This window comes from Alosa alosa, chromosome 12 (assembly GCF_017589495.1).
Source record: "Alosa alosa isolate M-15738 ecotype Scorff River chromosome 12, AALO_Geno_1.1, whole genome shotgun sequence".
Taxonomy (NCBI): domain Eukaryota; kingdom Metazoa; phylum Chordata; class Actinopteri; order Clupeiformes; family Clupeidae; genus Alosa; species Alosa alosa.
Window position 1 is genome coordinate 9139181 of NC_063200.1, and position 19258 is coordinate 9158438.

The following is a 19258-nucleotide window of genomic DNA, read 5'->3' on the forward strand; positions in this document are numbered from 1 at the left end:
TTTTTCCATAGACGAAAACTCACTACTCCTACCTGCTCACTCAGCGCTCACAGCGCCCCAATTCCCTCTTCTATGTCAAAATTCTATGATAGAATCTTATGAGATAGGGCGTCTACTCTAGTCCTCTAAAATTTTATTTAACGTTGAGGAAATGCAGAAATGATTTAGAAACGTACAACAGTAGCTACATATAGAATACACCAAATATATTATTATTTTTACCATCGCTTTGGCACCCCCATGGTTCTGCGCCCCTATGCGCCGCATATAGCGCATACCCACTTTTTGCGCCACTGATGTTATTCATGTTACCAGACTAACTAGCGTTTGCTAAGCATATGCTGATTGAAACAGCCTATATTCCATTCAGATAGCTAGGTGGCTACCATGCTCATACTGCACTTTTATTTGCGCCAATTTGTTGTTGCATACCCTCAAAAAATGGGTAGCTGTGCCCCTACTCATTCTAGCAGTTTAGCTAACTTCGTGTGACACTACCGTTCGCCAAGAACTGATCAAGTGAAGTGAGCTCACCTGAGGCTGCGCAGCGCTAAAGGCAATATGTAAAGTGTTGAAGGCGGGACAGACAGACGTTAAAAAATAGACCTTGCAAAATGCAAACAGGCGTGCAATCAAACAACTGCATATAGGCCTATGTCATGTAAAAACGTGACATTATTGGGAATTAAATTGAGTTTAGTTTGCATGCTTTTTTTTTTTTAAACTCATGTCGTAGGCAACAGCCGGTTAGGAATGTCTGGCCCGGTGGTTGGGGACCGCTGGTGTAGATAGCAAAGAGAAGGGGGCCTAGCACTGAGCCCTGAGGGACCCCTGTGGTGAGATGGTGAGGTGCAGATAGCTGACCAAGCCATGATACGTTAAACGAGCGTCCTGTGAGGTAGGATTCAATCAAACCAGGAGAGCGGAACCGGTGATTCTGGAACAGATCTGCGTCTTCCTTATCCCGTTAATACACATATTACAATATGTAACCATATTCCGTCCGTTCGGAAAAAAAAAGTTGCGCTAACTGTTCTAGTTTGTTACAAGCAGCATGGGCCGTCAGGCAGGTAGTTAACATAAACATTTTTTGCTAGACTAGCCTTCCTGCTGCGACATTACACCATTTGTACAAGACAAGTAGAGCTATTTTATCCAGTGTAATTTATCACTTACCACTATCTTGTTTTTTCTTGTCATCCTCTTCCTTTCTCTTCTTTCTTTTCTGGCTTCCGGACGCATAACTCCGCTTCATTATGACTGCCGAGGTTTTATATTTTCGCGGCAGCAGAGATCACGAACCTGGCTGGCTGGCTGCTGTCAGCGACTACGGAGAGGGGCCCCCTTGAGTGGGATCCCGGTATTACCGGTAACAGTGTCGTTGCACTTTACTGCATTGACTATCAAAGGGGCGCTCACAGTTTGTCGTTGTCTTGGGGCCCCTGGCCAGCTCGGGGCCCCAAGCAATTGCTTGGTTTGCTTGCCTTCTAGTGACGGGCCTGAGGTTAGTATACACTTATAAATAACTATAAACACTATAATTATAAACATTATAAACTAGTGTTTGTTTGTGACTTCTATGTTTTGTGTAGACTTATGTGTGTGTGTGTGTGTCATTAGTATTGTTCAGTTGTCTGATAGTTTTCTCAAACATAAACAGAAAACAAATGCAGTTTTGGTATTTAGAGAATCTGATCATTCAGAACATGCAAAAAACATGAACCCAATCTTTCATTTTATCAGTCATTTTATTTATGACATACATCTCAAGTTAATATATGAATGTCAATAAAAAACATTTGATCAGAGGTGTGTAGTCCTTCAAAGATGCTACAAAACTGTCACATCTTGATTATTGTATTCATCTGGTTTGATTACTTCCTGTGCACAATGCATCACGTTATAGATTACTGCACTTGATTCTTTAAACCAGCAATGGGTGTTTTGATTAATTAATTTTAATTACAATACCTTCATTGTCACAAAGTGGTGATATGGTATAATACAGTAGGCAGAGAAAATACACACATATACAGCTGCTGACAGATGACCTATGTAAGGATTACTGTGCTGAATATTGTAGAATAATATTGAACAGAGCTCTGGAACATGATCCTTCAAATCAATCCTAATCTTGTGAATATTGCTCACAAGACCTTAAACAAATCTAGTCACATTTGTATGACATGCCTAATTTAAATCTATGGTTGACATAATATACCCTGTGATTTACACAAGGTTAAGATTGTAGAGACTTGCCCAATGTTACTGAATCAGCTGGACTGAAGTGCTACATGGCAGGTAATGTATGCTGATCAGTGATTGTCACCCTTTGCTGAGGATTACATTTCTTTTACCTACACCACATTTGTACTTGCAGCAAATAACATACCAACAACCTCCTCTGTGCTTTACAACCTCACAGTCAATAATCAATTAGTTATGCAAGTAAAAAAGACAATACTGTATCTAAATCACTTCTTAAAAAATAATACATTAAAAATCCCCACAGACAATAATAAATTGAAAGTAATTAACAACTCCAAAGTACGTAGACAAAAACAAATCAGGTGTTGATGTTTCAACAACATATGATACGCCAGGGTCACATAGTGTTGTTTTATACAAATAATCTCTTAGTTTATTACATGCTTGAAATCTTAGAGAGAATCTTAAAAAAGAAATATCCAGTACTGAGCCAATGATTAAAAAAATCAAGAAAAACCCAGATCATATGAATTTAAAATGCATACATGGTTGCATAAATAAATGTTTGTCCTCAGACTTTGAATGGCTGGCACCTAAAAGTCAAGATTACAAGAGGTAGAGCTACAAAAAAAATGTGTACACTTCCCCACTACAGGAAACACCAGGACTGTGTCTTCAAACACAGGAAAAGTTCCAATAAAATGTATACATACAAACAGTAGACCTGTTTCTCACAAACCACTTTGGCTCCACAAAAGGAATAGTTTGCATAGTAAAAGAATTAAATAAATAAGAGAAAAGGAAAAATGAAGACATTTTACAGTGAGCTGAATTAACCTTACATACACATCATGGTGTTCTTTGTGACCAATACTGACCTTAGAAGAGATTTGAACTCCTTGGATAAGTTGGTTTTGTAAAGCAATCAAAAATTAATCAAATAAAATAAAATAAATCCTAAAAGTCATACAGTACTACAGTATGTGCACATGTAAGCATTTGCAATGTCACAAATACCTTCGCTACAGTGATTTTCAAGAGCTACACACCCCGATACCTTCCCATTTGTTCTGCATAGTGTCAAGGAGAGGTACGGCTTTCAGATTTTAAGCTTCAAAATGATTACATCTTCATTCTCTCACCACTGCCATACAGCATTCCACTAACTCATTCAATATGACTAAACGACTAACGACTAGGTAAGAGCATTGCTTTTAAAGAGTCCTTCAGTAGAGTTGTGTGAGATAAGTCTGGCAGGACAGCATGTGGCTTCAGAGAGACGTTTCCGAGGATGGAGCTTTCCAGAAATAGCGCTCCTCTTCTGGCTCCAGGTCTATCCTAATCTGAGGCACAGAGTTCTTGAAGGGGTTTCCAAGCTTACTGCAGCAGACAGACAACAAATGTCACAACCCAACTTGTATGTTTACTCCCTCAGCCTCCCCTCCTCAGTCTTTCACACACAATACTCTTGGCAACCATGCACTGCCAATTACACATCTTCATTATCTGATCAATGCACTGTGACTTCATTTTCTGTATCAAAAACATTGTGATCCCACGCACACGTTTGACTCTTTCATTGTTCTCGTGAGAAACCCTTACCTGAACTTGGACTTGGGTTGGAAAAAGTGCATCCCATCAATAGGGAGAGAGGAGAGAGGAGGATTTATTTCCTGTGGAACAAACAGATAGCATGTCAATGGCTGGAGGGCATTATTAAATTAAGAAAGAAGAAAGGTTTAAGAGGTTAATATCGGTTAAAAGACCATGCTTCACAGCAGAGGCCTAAAAGATTAATCAAAAGACACAGAGTGTTAGTGAAATTGGACAGGAGAGGGGGAAAGGCAGCCTATCTCTGTGGGCGGCAGGCCTGAGCAGAGGCAGAGGCAGAGGCAGCAAGAGCATTGGAGAAAAGCAGATGATATAGACCCTTTCAAGAGAGTTCTATTATCAGCATCATAGTTGGCCCCACAAGGCTTCCTTTTTAACATTCCATATGTTATCTTAATGCAGAGGAAGTAGATTGGGAACCAAATAGAACGTTCAAGCATTGTTTTTGTTTTTATTGTTGAAAGGGCCTATGGACCCTTTCAAGAGAGTTCTATTATCAGCATCATAGTTGGCCACACAAGGCTTCCGTTTTAACATTCCATATGTTATGTTAATGCAGAGGAAGTAGATTGGGAACCAAATAGAACGTTCAAGCATTGTTTTTGTTTTTATTGTTGAAAGGGCCTATAGTTCAGATAAATATAAAACATGGAAGGAAGAGATTGCTCAGAGGAGCAAGTTCGGAGAGTGGGGTCAGTGGGAACGGTGACCCTTGAGAGCCGTTACTCACTGTCTGAGGCCTCGTCGCCCAACATGGCCTCCTGCTCCATCATATCCATGGAGATTTTAATACTTGGTATGTTGTCATGGAGATGGCAGTCAGACTGTGGATGTGGGAAATGTTCTCTGTGATGACCTGGTCTGCAGTGTCAACTAAGTCGTAACCTTTGACCTCCCTCAAACTATGCCTAAGGTCAACTCTGCTAGGCTGTTACAGAGTTACAACTACAATGCAAAAACTCTAAATGCACTGTGTGGCTGACTGACCACAACTAACAATCATTACATGAAAATAATCTTAAAGGTATTTGATGAATCAGCAAAACTCAAACTTACATCGTTCATCATGCTGTCGATGCTTCCCTTCTTTTTCTTCTTTTTCTTCTCATCCTCCTTCTTCTTCTTGTCTTTTTCAGGCATGACGTCGTCTAGGTAGCTGAGGTCATGCTGGGAGAAGAGCCAGTCCATGGCCTTCCTCACTGCCACCAGTGCCAAGATCTAGAGGTGGGAGGAAACAAAGAGACTGTGAGAGCTGACGGCATCCAACTGTGTCAGGATCAGTTGGGGCGCCATGCTGCACTCCTTACTCTTACCATGACCGGGAATATAATAGCCGCCACGGTGGACTTGAGCACCCACAGCAGGGCCAGGCAGAGCACTTGAATGAAGGTGAACAGGTGGATGCGTCTCAGGGGAACATGGCGCAGGTAGATCAGATCAGGCTGATGCTTCGCTGGCATTAAAAGCAGCTGCAGACGGTCCATAAACTAGACACAGAAGACGAGGCAAGTAGCTAAGACATACAGTACATTAAGATAAGAGCTGTGTGTGTGTGTGTGTGTGTGTGTGTGTGTGTGTGTGTGTGTGTGTGTGTGTGTGTGTATTTAAAATCTAGTTTTGGTTCTTACCTGAACACCATTCAGTGATGCAACTCCCATATAGAGGAAAACTCCATAGAGCACAGGCATCGGGATAAACTGATCAGAAAATACAAAATGAAGCAGGTGAAATGATGAAGTTGAACCAAAAAGGTAGGAAATGCAGTAATCATATTGTTGGACTTTGAAAACTAATATGGATATGTTAAGACTTTAAAATTGTTACACAATGAAACAATTGTCCAACCTTTTCATAAATGGAACTTGGTCAAGTACAAAGTTGCTCATACTGTAATTTATGACAAATTGGACACATTCATTTAAGTATATAACAGCACGGCTTTACATTTCTCTAGAATTTGCTAGAATGTGTGGGGCCAACCTGCCAAGAGTCTGTTTGAGTAGGTCAAGGTTCAAGATCCTCCACACACACACACACACACAACCTCTTTCCACAAATGACACTAAAACATTACAAATCACTCCACACTCTTCAACCTCACATCACACTCAAACATCTTAAACCTAATGTCATGAACTATATATCTATTTTATACTTTTGTCTTGTGAGCTGTATAGTTGTGTGTCGTCATGACTGCACTGGTAAGCCTTAGTAGGTCTTTAATCGTTCAGAAGTAAAGAGCTACAGTACGTACACCACATAGATCCTACATGTAGTTCTAAAACTGCCCATTAGAAGGACAGACCCATCACGTATAAACGGTGGATTATAAGTGGTGTTTATCCCTGTTCGTCTGCCAATAGGTTCTTCAGCAACTAAAATGACCTGACTGCCTATGCCACATACATCATGTGTAAATATGACATCAACCGTAACCCTAACCCTAACACTAACCCTAGGTGGTAGACATACTGTATCCCTACTAGAACATTTCACAAATTACCAAATAGGAATAATGGCTTTGTTAAATACTGTGAAATTAATTTTGAAATACATTTTGAGTGCCCAGATGACAGCGGGATTACCACACTTCTGTGGAATTATTGACATGAAGCATTAATAGGTGTCTTCCTCTCTCTGAAGAGGACTAGTCACACATTCTGTTCTGGAGTGAGTACCTTTAGGATTGGGGCCATGAACACAGAGAGCCCAGTCAGAATGAAGACAATGATGCCAGTCACTCGCTGTTCCCTGTTTAAAGAAGCAAAGAAGCCCATTACACCTGATATGTTTGAAATAGTTTTTGGACATCACAGTAGAATTTCACATCAACATTTACTACCATAAAAATCTATAATAGAACTTTTCATAACTGTACTATGAGGTGCTCTCCAATTTCTAGTAAACAGCTACTGTCTCAACCTCTCTGAGTCTCCCAGCTCCTCCAACCCCAACTAACCTGACACCCAGGAATTTGGGAGCCTCTCCAGGGGCAGAGGTCTCCGTCTCCATCTTCAGTGAGTCGATATGGGCGATGGAGATGACCGTGGCTGCCACATACCACGGTAGCCCCATGAAGGAGCAAATTATCATGAGAATAGCCACCAAGAACAAGTCCAAGTGATACCCTGCACCTTTCTGTAGACAGAGGATGGAGGAACACACACACACACACACTTATTGTTAATCATTTGGTGGGAAAATGCAATACCCTGCACTGTCATTATCAGCTAAACAGCTGTATTTTATGCTGACCTTAAGTTTGTGTTCCTTTCTGTTGACGATGACCGCTGTGATCTGCTGGTCCATGAACACCAGGATGGTGACCAGCAGTGCAGGGAGGCTGGCAGCCAGGTACACCCACCAGGGGTTCTTTCCGAAGGGGGGCACGAACCAGCCCCGAGCAGAGCTCGTTGGCTAGGACAAGAGAACACAATGCTTGTGTGAAGTTCCCCATTGTTTTCTTAACCCCCAAATGTTGTGATTAGTTTATGCAAATTCATATGAGACTAACAGATTGATATTAAAACAGAAATTGAGAACAGGATCTGAGTTGGCTGGGTGTTATGGGTTCAGCTGAAGTGTGATGCCGTACTCAAATAGCAGGGATTAATTATTACACCAGTCAGACCCAGACGCCTATTTAGACCCTGATGAGAAAAGCAGACGTCTTCCCCAAAGGACTTTCTGAGAGATCTCAAAATGTCAGAAAATGTTTATTAAATAGAGATGAAACACCAAACAGCATGTTGGTCCATCTGACTACAGTACACTCAGTTCAGGCCCAGATAAAAAGGTAGACTCAAACACAAGCCCTCACCTTAAATTCGCTTGGCACGAGGAGTTTGGGTGTGTCCACTCCGACCAGGGCATCGACTCCACAGAAGATGAGAATGGCCAGAATGATGGCAAAATCACTAATAAGCTTACGCACCTGCACAACAAAGACAGCGCACACATTTTAATAATGATATAACAGTGCTGTGTTGACATAACCAAAACGATTATGCAGATCGATTATGCTTGACCAATTTCCTTGGCTATAAAAAAATGGCCCATGCTAAAAGGTGGCCACCTGTCTCCACCTCTGCAGTCCTGGCTAGGTGAAGCTGTTGTGCTATAGCAAATGATAAGGCATTCTCTCAGTATGGGTATGTGTATAGACCATTTCAACAATAAAAACAAAAACAATGCTTGAACGTTCTATTTGGGTCCCAATCTACTTCCTCTGCATTAAGATAACATATGGAATGTTAAAATGGAAGTCTTGTGGGGCCAACTATGATGCTGATAATGGAACTCTCTTGAGAGGGTCTATAGATCTGTCTATACACAGACCTGCAGCAGAACAGATGCAAACTCAGCAGGTGAAGTTGCAGTAGCATGACCTTCAGGAGAAACTCAACAGGTTAGGCCACCCATGATTCAGTGAATGGGTGAAACTGAAGCGTGTGTGTGTGTGTGTGTGTGTGTGTGTGGAGTTGTAGTTTATATGAGATGCATGATGCGCTCTTGGCAGTCGAAGCTGGTAAGTAAAGTGACCTGTTCCCTGGAGAGAACTCTGATATTTATAGAGTGTTCTACTGAGTGTGTGTGTGTTTGTGCGTGTGTGTGGGCATGGGTGCAGGCATATAGAGAGAAGAGAGACAGAGAGAGAGATAGAGAGAGACGGAGAGAAAGATAGAGAGACAGAGACAGAGGAGAGAGAGAGAAGACCTGCTAGTAAAAAACATACTTCATGACCATGTTCTACTTAGACAATCTCTTACCATAGTGGGGAAGAACCTGCTGGTCTTGAACTTCTTCAGGCCCATGGAGCAAGCGTAGGTGCCCAGGAACAAGATAAAAGACATGAGGGTGATGTCAGGGACAAACCCACAGGCCTGCCCTACCAGCTGACCTCCATAGTGCGCGCACTCGGTCTTGGTCAGGGACGCCCACGTGGTATTCAGATGTTGCTGCCAGACACACGGACAGACAGAACAATGTCAGCAAACACAAGATTACACACAAACAACGACAACAGAGTTGCTGCTTCTCTGTGATAATAAATATATTATATGTAATGCAAATACTGTAAAAGCCGATATATAGTCATGATGTGTGGCATGTATATATTAAAACACAATTTTAATATTGTGTTTCACACCTTGAATATAATAGATAGATTCTAAGAGACACATGATAGCGTACAGTATGTCTCTCCCAGTAAACAGATGGTGATTACAGGGGAAAGCTGGTGAGGCTGCGGGTGTGAGTTTTTCAATCCGAGTTATTAAAGGATTTACTGACTAATGACCAAAAGGTGACGGATTAATAACTGATTAATACACTATAATAAACATAAGTTTGTTTTTGAGAGCAAATCAAGCACTACGGAGTAGAGAAGGAAACAACTGTCACATTTCCCCCTAATGGACGCTGTGTCATGGTCTCTGTTGGTAGCATCACATTTCAGTGGCCTCTGCGATTCGCTGCCTCCCATTTGCAGGGTGGGATATATATGAAAGCACTGTGCTGTGACCTCCCCAGGGAGGTTGAACGCAGCCATAGAATGCCACTGGTAATGTTCTAAGACAAGAGAACATTACCCCCCTCACTTTAAATCAAATACACACTGACGGACAAACATAAAAACACATACCCATACACACACCCACAAACACGCGCACACACACACATGCACACACACACACACACACACACACACACACACACACACACACACACACACACACACACACACACACACCTGATCAGTGCTGTTCACCACCCATGGATCCAGGACTTCATTCTGTAATCCTGTACTGTTCCCTGTGAAGATTAAAAACACTTTTTCTGACCAATTCTTACATGCAAAGATTCAAAAGATAAGGGAAATTGAGCAGTAATCATATCAGTGCAAATATTTCACTGTCATGCCATTGGTTTGTTTGATGTCAAGGATGTGAAAACACAGTAGGCCAAACAGTCCAGATGTTTCATAACAGAATAGTCGGTTTTGTGTTGCAAAATCTGATCTATCACGGCCTATTGATAGTGTAGACGGAAACCAAGCGCCCCGGTGCTGTGCAAGCTGATTGCTTATCTGTTGCTATGGGTTTGACATGCAACACACAAAATAAAGATACCATCACATTGTGTGTCAACATCACTATCTCTGAGTACACAACACAGTATTACAGGTGGAATATTGGCTGGACCGGGACAAGTCTGCCCTCTTTTTGCGGGAAGGCCTGTGGTCACAGAGCCGCTGCCAACTTGATAACTCACAACTCACCCTCTGATTACAAGGGTGTTGAAATGGAACCATTGCCAGGAATCCATCACAAAGTCACAGACTATCACAGCCTATTTCATTGTAACTGAATCTAAATATGCAGTGTCAGATTCAATTAATCACATTTTCCCATCATCCGCGTTCGTGTGTTTGTGGCACCTTGCTGAACCAGCTGAGCAGCATGAAGCACATCATGCTCCAGTGACACATCCACGTTCATCAGCCTTGCTTACCGTCAGGGGGGGCACAGTGGCAGTAGTACTGAGTGACCCGGTCCACGTCGAAGTCCGAGTCGATGGGGTGGTGGTGGGCGAGCTTCAGCATCTTCTTGAAGGCGTCGTAGATGAAGATGAAGCTGATGAGCGCCGAGAAGCCTTCCTCCGTGAAACGGGTGAAGTACTGGACCAGGAAGCTGGCATCCGTGGCGACGAGGACAAGGGTCAGGAAGGCGGACCACAGGCCAATCCACAGGCGGAATTCCAGGTAGTCGAAGCCGTGGTCTCTGGAGAACAGGGTGAGCAGAAACCAGTTCTTCTCGTGTCCCAAATAATTAACATCGCTCTTCACAGCAACATTCATACAAAGACGATCATATTGTCAAGGTTGACGGTTCAACCTCTGTGCCTCCTTCCTTTGGTGTTCCCAATACAGGTAGACAGACTGAAGAAGTCATTTGTCCCCCAGGGCCATACAACTCTTCAATGCTTCACTTAAAGGAAAAGGAGAGATAGTCTATCTGCTGCCACACCTCTCTCTACACTTACACTTCCATGACCTCTGACTGTACTGGCAGTCCACTAGCCCACTGTGTTACTGCTTACACTGTCTACACTGTTTACTGACTATATTAGCCCATACTGTATGTACAACCCCTCCCTCCATCTCCCAGTCTGGACTGTGGTCTAACATCACATCATACTTGACCAATGGCTGATACCCTATTACTGCAAAGCTATCTTTGCACTGCTGCTATAATTCTTATATTACTATGTTTAATTTTTTCTCCATTTTGTCCATGTAATTATACTATAACTGTTATATCACTATGCTTACATTTTTCTATTATATTGTCCATATTTAATACTGGTCACTAGACTTTATCCCTGCACTGTTGCACTGTTGGACTTATTTGCACTATCAAAATGACACACACCTTACTGAGCACCTTACAATGACATATTGAATCACAGGGTCAGTCCCTACCCTGTCACTGCAAGTGCCTGATGCTTATACATTACATTACATTCATGTGGATCATTCATGCTTATACAGTACAGTACATTCATGTGGATCCTTGTTTTAGTATCTTTAGTGTCTTTTACTGTTCATTTTAGTCATGTGGATTTGTTTTTTATCATCCTGTTTATGTTGTTGTGTTTGGTGTCATAAGCTACTGCATGGGACCTTGAATTTCCCCTTGGGGATCAATACAGCTAAATCTATCTATCTATCTATCTATCTATCTATCTATCTATCTATCTAGGTATGTACACACAATCATCAGTTAATGCATTTGCATAACTGCCTCACGAGGAGAAATTGCCAGATACTGTATTCTAAAAGTGAACTAAACCAAGTTTACTAATTCCACCATTAAGGAAAAAAATATTTGGACTATGGCAGTGTCTTATAATAGAAGAATATAGCACATTTTAAAAAAATACAGTTCAAGAATGTAAGCGTGAAAATGATTGATTAAACATTAGTGAATGATCTGTATAGATGTAAGCCTGTGAGATTAGTTACAGGCATCTGTCCATTGGCTTAGAGGACATAATGGAAACCAGATAGGAAGGGGGGCACTGGCTCTGCCTCATCCAGACATCGAAATGAAATCAGATTAAATTATTCATAATGGAACATAACAGACATGCAGTAACTTTAGAGGAGTCTGACCTTACTCGAGGAAAGAGAGAGAGAAAGACAAGAGGCAAAAGGACAGAGAGGAGAGGGAGAGTAGAAAAGGACAAATATGTAAAAAGGAACAGAAGTTGTTTATGAAATGTAACTAAAAGGTAAGAAGAGTCATAAATTGACATGGACCTGACCTATGAATTAACATGAGCCTCCCCTGTACTTTAAAACAGTACCAGGTCTACATCATAATATATTCTTACTTGTTTTCTGATCACGGTAATCAATAAATAATCTATGGTAGCTGGGAAACTGAGCTGGGAGCAATAGCCTGGCGGGCGGAGCCAAGCTACCTCTGAAATGCAGCGAAAGACTGGAGGGCCTCAGAGCAGGAAGCAAACAATGAGAGCAAGTGGAAATGAACAAACAATCAGCCCTGGCCCGGTGACTTCAGTCAATCGTGCCCAGAACAACTTGTGCTTGAGAACATCTCAGCGATACAATGACATTTTGGGAAAGGTTGCTTGTGTTATGATCTGTTAACAAAAACAGAAAATTCTTTGCTTGGTTTTCAAATCCTCTGCTACAGTCTTGTTTGTAGAGACCATGCCAAGGGAGACTCTCGTTTTCCCTTCATGTAACTCAAACCCTCTGAAAGGTCGTAGAGGGTAATTTGCCTTCATGCAATATAGATGAGTTGTGGTGAATTGTAATGTTTTGGTCGTAGTTTGTGTCAGTTTAATTGGGGTCCTTCTGAATGACACTACCTTTGTGTTGTTTCCTATTTTATTCACATTAGTAGCAAGCTATGACTGATGATAAACTATAAGTTTTTGTCACCAAGGGGTCATTGATGAAAATTGGTACTGGGAGACAGTATACAGTAAGGAGATATGAGAGTTGCACTGGTGTCGATGTGTTGGCACCTACTTGCTGAAGTTGAAGAGCAGGCGCTCGAAGACGAGCACGGGCCCCGTGCTGCTCAGGATGGTGAGAGGCTGGCCAGCCAGCAGGCAGAAGACGGCACCCGACAACGCCGTGCCAACGAAACTCTCCAACACACCCTGGATGACAAGCACAGCTTCCTGTTAGAACAGCTATCAGAATCATACAGATAGTAGACAACAAAGAAAAGAGACTACACAGAAGGCCTAGCAACTTCCCTCCCACGACACACAAACACAGATATGAGCTACAGAGGTAGCCGATGGCCCTTGACCAAAGCCAAAGTCTCATATAAACATTAGATGCACTGCTGAAATGCTCCTGATACAGAATAATTCCTCTAGGAGTAACTGCTTAGAGGACTGGTTCCCAGTTCCCAGATCCCTTCTTTCTCTCTCTCTCTCTCTCTCTCTCTCTCTCATACACACACACACACACACACACACACACACACACACACACACACACACACAATAGATTCTGATGAACAGCAGTGCTCTCCTGCCTGTTCAAAACTTGCCAACACTACAGTATATGAGGTCATATCAGCTGTGGAGTACGAGACACTGTTTCCAGATGTCATTCATCATGTTCATCTGACAGGAGCAACAGCGGGCTTGTTATAATGTTACTGTCTGCTTACAATACACAGTGGCAGAGGCAAAGCTGCGGGCTGCCCTTTACCTATTCTCACCAGCACAGCAACTGCTTTTTCACACCACCTGGAATCTGCCTAATCAGCAACTGTGCTGTTGACATCACAATGAGGGCATCCCTCAAACGCTGAGGAGCAGCTCCATACACTACTATAGTTGAATTTCCCCTTGGGGATCAATAAAGTATCTATCTATCTATCTATCTATCTATCTATCTATCTATCTATCTAGTTAATATCATGTCTGTGGGAGGCTACAGTGGGCACATAAATGAAGCGTTCTGCTGCAACAATTAGCTTCCACTATAATCAATGGAACTGGCTACACCAGCCTTCTAAAACTATTTTTATGGTCATGGAACTGGCTACACAGCCTTCTAAAACTATTTTTATGGGACCGGTCTAGCCGGGGCCTCTTTGTGTCTCTTGAGTAGAGGAATGAAGAGAGACACAGTGCAACCGGAAAGTTTTCAGACCCTTTCAAGTTTTCCACATTTTGTTATGTTTCAGACTCTTCTTAAAGCAACACCAAAGTTTTTTGTACCTTAAAATAATGTTTCCAAAATCGTTTCAGTGGTTTATCAACTCGTAACAGGGTGAACGGCACTTTCTGCATTCGCTTCGCGGCCCTCTATCGGCTATAACCGCACTATGTGAGTTTGCCGGATCGGGTAGCGGATCTGTAGTTCGATGGAATGAGACATGAGAAACTACAAATTTGACTCGCATCTGATGTCGCAATACATCGTACTTTCATAAAATCATGCAACATATTCTACCTTGTCTATAGACATTGTTATTTGCAAAGCCGGTGCTGGATAAACAAATAGTGCGTGCGACAGAGGAAAAGTTCTTTGGTGTTGCTTTAATGGATGGATTCAATTCATTCATTTTTTCCTCATCAATCTACACACAATACTCCAACACTCCCCAAAAAAACAGGTGTTTGGAGTGTTTTGTAAATTTATAAAAAATAATGCAGACTTTTTTCTGTATCCTTCCTCAATCCTCAGATCTGTGTCTTCACACAACCCTGTCTCGCAGGTCTACGGACAATTCTCTCAACCTTGTGGCTTGGTTTTCACTCTGACATACACCATCAACTGTGAGACCTTATATAAAGAGATGTGTGCCTCTCCTAATAATGTCCAGTGAATTCATTTAGGCACAGGTGGACTCAAATCAAGTTGTAGAAGCATCTCAAGGACCACTGATAGAAGTAGGATGCAAGTGTCATAACAAAGGGTCCGAATACTTATATTACTCCAAACACCTGTTTTTTTTTTGTTTTTAAGTGTTGGAGCATTGTGTGTAGATTGATAAGGAAAAAAAATAATTGAATCCATTTCAAGTCTGAAAACAGTAGAAAACTTGAAAACTGAACATATTTTCTTTACAATAACATATAACTTACACACATATAACATATAACAGATAAAGAAATCTGTCATTATGGGTCTTGATCATTTCTGGGGTGTGGCTTTATCTTCTTTTTCTGAACAGAGGATTCAAGGAAAGGTTGGAGATCAGTGGAGGGTTTCCCTGAGAGGGATTTATCTGCACAAGAACAAGACCATTTGGCACCAAGTGACGCCCCTTTAATCCGTAATCTGGCTCTGAGACTCCTGGGCTATTTATGGCAGAGCCAAATTCCCTCCTTCAAACCAACCACAGTCAACGTGGCTATATATATCTACATACATATATAGTGTTCATACACACTAAAAGGGTTCAGGAGAATTATCCATAAACTGCATCAGGCCTGCCCAATGCACACACAGATAGCACCTTCACTAGCCATTCACTTTTCCATATCCGGCAACTATATGCAGTACTAGCAGTCTCTAATTTAGACATATACAGAACCTCTCTCAGCGTCTAGATAGATAGATAGATAGATAGATAGATAGATAGATAGATAGATAGATAGATAGATAGATAGATAGATAGATAGATAGATAGATAGATAGATAGATGGACTTTATTGATCCCCAAGGGGAAATTCAAGGTCTCAGTAGCATACAGACATCACACACAACATGCACATACGGCAGAAATGGTAAATATTATAAACATATAACCAAACTCCACTGTACAATATAGGTCTATAGGTTGAACATGCTGTTGCTCTACACCAACTACACTGATATACCTATCCTAAATACTCCATTTTTAAAACACCTTTAGGTATCCCCCTGTATGGCAGTCATCTCTGTCTCTCTGTGCTTCTAAGCACTAATGCTTAACAAACCTCTGTAGACCTACAGTATGTAGACCTGCCGTTATTTCTATACCACTGCCATTCATCAACACACAGTGTTCCTAAGTCAGTACTCTGAGATGTACTAGTATTAGTGTTGATCAGTTATGTCAGGAGTGGTGAGAGGCCTGACTGATCCATGACTACCCCAGGACAAGCACAGGTCACACTCTGAGACTGACTCAAGCCATGAGGATCTTCACACATGTTGCCCTGAGGACACTCCGCCTCATGAATTCTTTCACCTTGAGTGTGACTTGTGTGACTAAGTATGGCGCTGTCATACATGGACTTTGCAACTGCCTCTCAGTTCCTGTTGCACCATAATAGTCTGGAAAAGAGACAAATCTAAATGCCAAATATGCCAGAATCAACTCATTTCTGACTGATTTCATCTGACCACCCTTTCCTGACATTCCTGCACAACTGTGAGAGATAAATGTCAGTTTAGACCAGGACAAAGGTTGTATTCACAGACACTTTCAAATGAGTCGCTAGGACCAGACATTTTGCATCCTTGCAAAGCCCTCCAGCTCTTTCAGCACAACATGCAGACGATGCAGACAAATGAGGTGGGCAATGACATCATTACTCGTGTGCAGCACCCCAGACACACAGGCCCATCCTGGACATGTGACATGGTTGTGACCAGAGACAGTGGGTCACTCACCTGCATGTTTTCTGTAGCATCTCCCAGCAGTCCCCCAAAAGTGATGGCATTGGTCACTGTGCCAAGGTAGATGAACAACATGGCAGACAATGCCTGGATGTGGAGTGCATCGTAGAAATCACTGGCAAAAAATGGCAGCTTTCTCTTGACATCCAAGACTAGGCCACCACAAAACCTGCACAGGAAAACCAAAGGAGAATACATTTGGTACAGAGCTTTACCTTCTTAGTTTGCCTACCCTCTTTGTCTGCAGTTCACTGATTTCAATCTCCAGTCATTATATTGGCAAACATGTGAAACATCTGTAAGTTGAGGAGTAAAGCTCCATTCACATTGCCAGTGATTTGTTCATCGCTTGAAAAGTTACAATTATTCCAACCTTATTGAACAACATTTCGCGCCGCTAATGGCTATTTCGCCTGTAATACATTAACATTCCATGGTCTCTTGTCGACTATTTGCTGGCAGTGCTGCATCGTGCTTAAGGGTCTTACTTTCCTGTCCGGATGAGTTCATCTCCGACGTGATGGCCTCCTCCTCCGCCCCCTCCATCGTGAGGTGTGTCCCCATTCATCTGGAGCCCCTCTCCTCCAGCCAAGATGTTCTTCCTGCACCAACACAACCACATGATCATGGAGTCACATCATGCAATGGGCAGAAATCAAATGTGGCCCCCTGAAATCAGCAAGGCCTTGATTGCTGGTTGGGCATCACCATACCGTTTGTCGGCAGAGGGCAGTGATTTGGGAGGCTCTATCCGGATATCAGGGTCCCACTCGCCAGGGGGCAGGACAATGACCTCGTCCAGAAACTCCTCTATGCCGGCCAGTAGATCCTGCCGGTCCTTGGCCTTGTAGGCCACATCATGGAAGACCTGTGTGGAGGGTCAAAACCAAAGATCAGAAAGACCAGAATCACATGGGGCACATGGGGAACCACAATTATGATAATTTTGACAGGTTTCTCTATACATTATTAAGCAATGTTACACAATAAACCAACAGCAAAATGTCTTCTTCCAATGACTAAACCAGTGTGACCGTGGAAGGGGAAAAACATTGTTGTTTATCAGCTGTACCTGCATGTCAAACTCACAAAATGGCACATATAGGTGTATGTATCTGTTTGCAATTTATTCATCTGTCAGTGTGTATGTGTGTGTGTGTGTGTGTGTGTGTGTGTGTGTGTGTGTGTGTGTGCGTGTATATATACACACACATATACAGTATATATATTACACCCTTAGCATCATAAATAAACCCTTTAGCAGCACATCAGCTGCATAACTGGCAGGACTCCATTTAATCTTTGTTGCACAACAGCAGTGTAAGAGCCGTCCCCTTTAACAGCCAGGAGACAGCATTTAGTGTTAGTGTTAATCCTTCAGGGGTTAGCACCACTGAGGTGGCACGCAAGTCACACAGGTCATCATGCCCCACCAAAGAAAACATGGGGCTTTCTTGGTATTTAACGTCACCCGCTGTGCCCTTCTCAAGCTCTGTAAGCCAGCTGCTTGCAGTCTTGTGTAGTCTACTTTTGCGTACATGGGCTTCAGTTTAACATCCGTGTGCATGGGAATGTGACTGTATGTGTGCGTGCATACACATACTACAGACAGCCACCCACATACACAGCACACTGTACTGTACAGTCATACACACCTCATCAGACATAAGAGTGGCAATAGCCCTCCCAATCTCATGGTAGGATTTGGCTTTGCCCTTTGGTCCAAGGAGAATAAACAGGAAGCTATGGGAAAATCAGACACAGGTTTAGATTAGCTGAACACACCATCCAACACACCAGGCCATTTTGTAATAGGAAATAAGCCTAAGAAGTGTGAGTTTAATTAAATGTGATTAGATTATGTTAGATGTTAGACACTAGATGTTAGTCTTGGCTCTATACTGCTGCTGTCCTGTGTTGACAAGTAATAAAGTGTCTTTCTTAATGACAGTGTAGACTGAGTGAGAGACCAGGTGTTCCGTCCGTCTGTGATTACAGGTGAAAGTGAAAGTGTGTGTGTGTGTGTGTGTGTGTGTGTGTGTGTGTGTGTGTGTGTGTGTGTGTAAAAGAGACCTACCGGGTAGGAACAGGGACTTCAGTCAGAGCACCCAGCATGACGGCACTCTGCAGACGCACAAATGCTACAAACGGAGCGTCCAAAAAGTCCACCTCTCCCACCAGAACGTTCGAGGCCTCTGCATCACGTGGAAGCTTCTTCATGAACTTATTCTGCAGCTGCAGGGCAGAACAATTAAACAAAGTCTAGAGAAACAGATGAAGACAATATTGTAACCTTTCATGGACATTTTCTATAGTTCCACTGCAGCAGATCTGCAATGTGCAGCACTAATGTGTTGAATATAAGGAAAAGGCACCATGCGTTATGTCAGATGCTTCCGTACATTTTTATGACCCAATAAAGGTGTAACTATAATCAGATAGCACAGGCGTTTATGACACTGAAGCAATGGTAATGACCTGAAATTAGTCCCGAGGCAAGTCAACAAAACCACAAACACACACACACACAAACACACACACACACACAACTTAAGTCCTATGTCATGGCTGGTATAAGGGCCCTCTATACCCTCCCAGAGGCCAGTGCCAAAAGGCCTAAAGTGTCAAGGGTCATCTTGACATTCAGAGATGAGGCAACAACAGAGTACACACTACGAGGAGATTTGTACACAGGGGAGTAATTCTGTATTTACAGAGTAATTCTTTTCACATTCCACAGCAGGACACTTTCTTCAGTGACAATCATCA

The 19258-nt window shown here is 42.4% G+C and overlaps 1 protein-coding gene across 6 annotated transcripts in view; it reads right to left on the bottom strand.

Annotated features, from left to right (window-relative positions):
• Positions 1-1729: 1729 nt before the first annotated feature.
• Positions 1730-19258, bottom strand: part of slc4a4b (solute carrier family 4 member 4b) — a 33411-nt gene continuing 15882 nt past the window's right edge. For 3 of the 6 annotated variants that reach the window (XM_048258351.1, XM_048258350.1, XM_048258347.1), the window contains 19 exons: positions 18567-18724; positions 18145-18232; positions 17203-17357; positions 16978-17091; positions 16484-16658; positions 12884-13017; positions 10333-10601; positions 9572-9633; positions 8589-8777; positions 7640-7753; positions 7075-7236; positions 6779-6957; positions 6498-6570; positions 5448-5516; positions 5133-5306; positions 4876-5037; positions 4550-4643; positions 3811-3881; positions 1730-3588 (listed from right to left, as the gene is read on the bottom strand). In XM_048258351.1, coding sequence (XP_048114308.1) covers positions 3847-3881; positions 4550-4643; positions 4876-5037; positions 5133-5306; positions 5448-5516; positions 6498-6570; positions 6779-6957; positions 7075-7236; positions 7640-7753; positions 8589-8777; positions 9572-9633; positions 10333-10601; positions 12884-13017; positions 16484-16658; positions 16978-17091; positions 17203-17357; positions 18145-18232; positions 18567-18724 — 2406 coding nt within the window. In that variant the 3' untranslated portion in view covers positions 1730-3588; positions 3811-3846. The remainder of the gene's footprint in view (positions 3589-3810; positions 3882-4549; positions 4644-4875; positions 5038-5132; positions 5307-5447; positions 5517-6497; positions 6571-6778; positions 6958-7074; positions 7237-7639; positions 7754-8588; positions 8778-9571; positions 9634-10332; positions 10602-12883; positions 13018-16483; positions 16659-16977; positions 17092-17202; positions 17358-18144; positions 18233-18566; positions 18725-19258) is intronic. The other 3 variants (XM_048258349.1, XM_048258348.1, XM_048258345.1) reach the window with 1 other exon arrangement.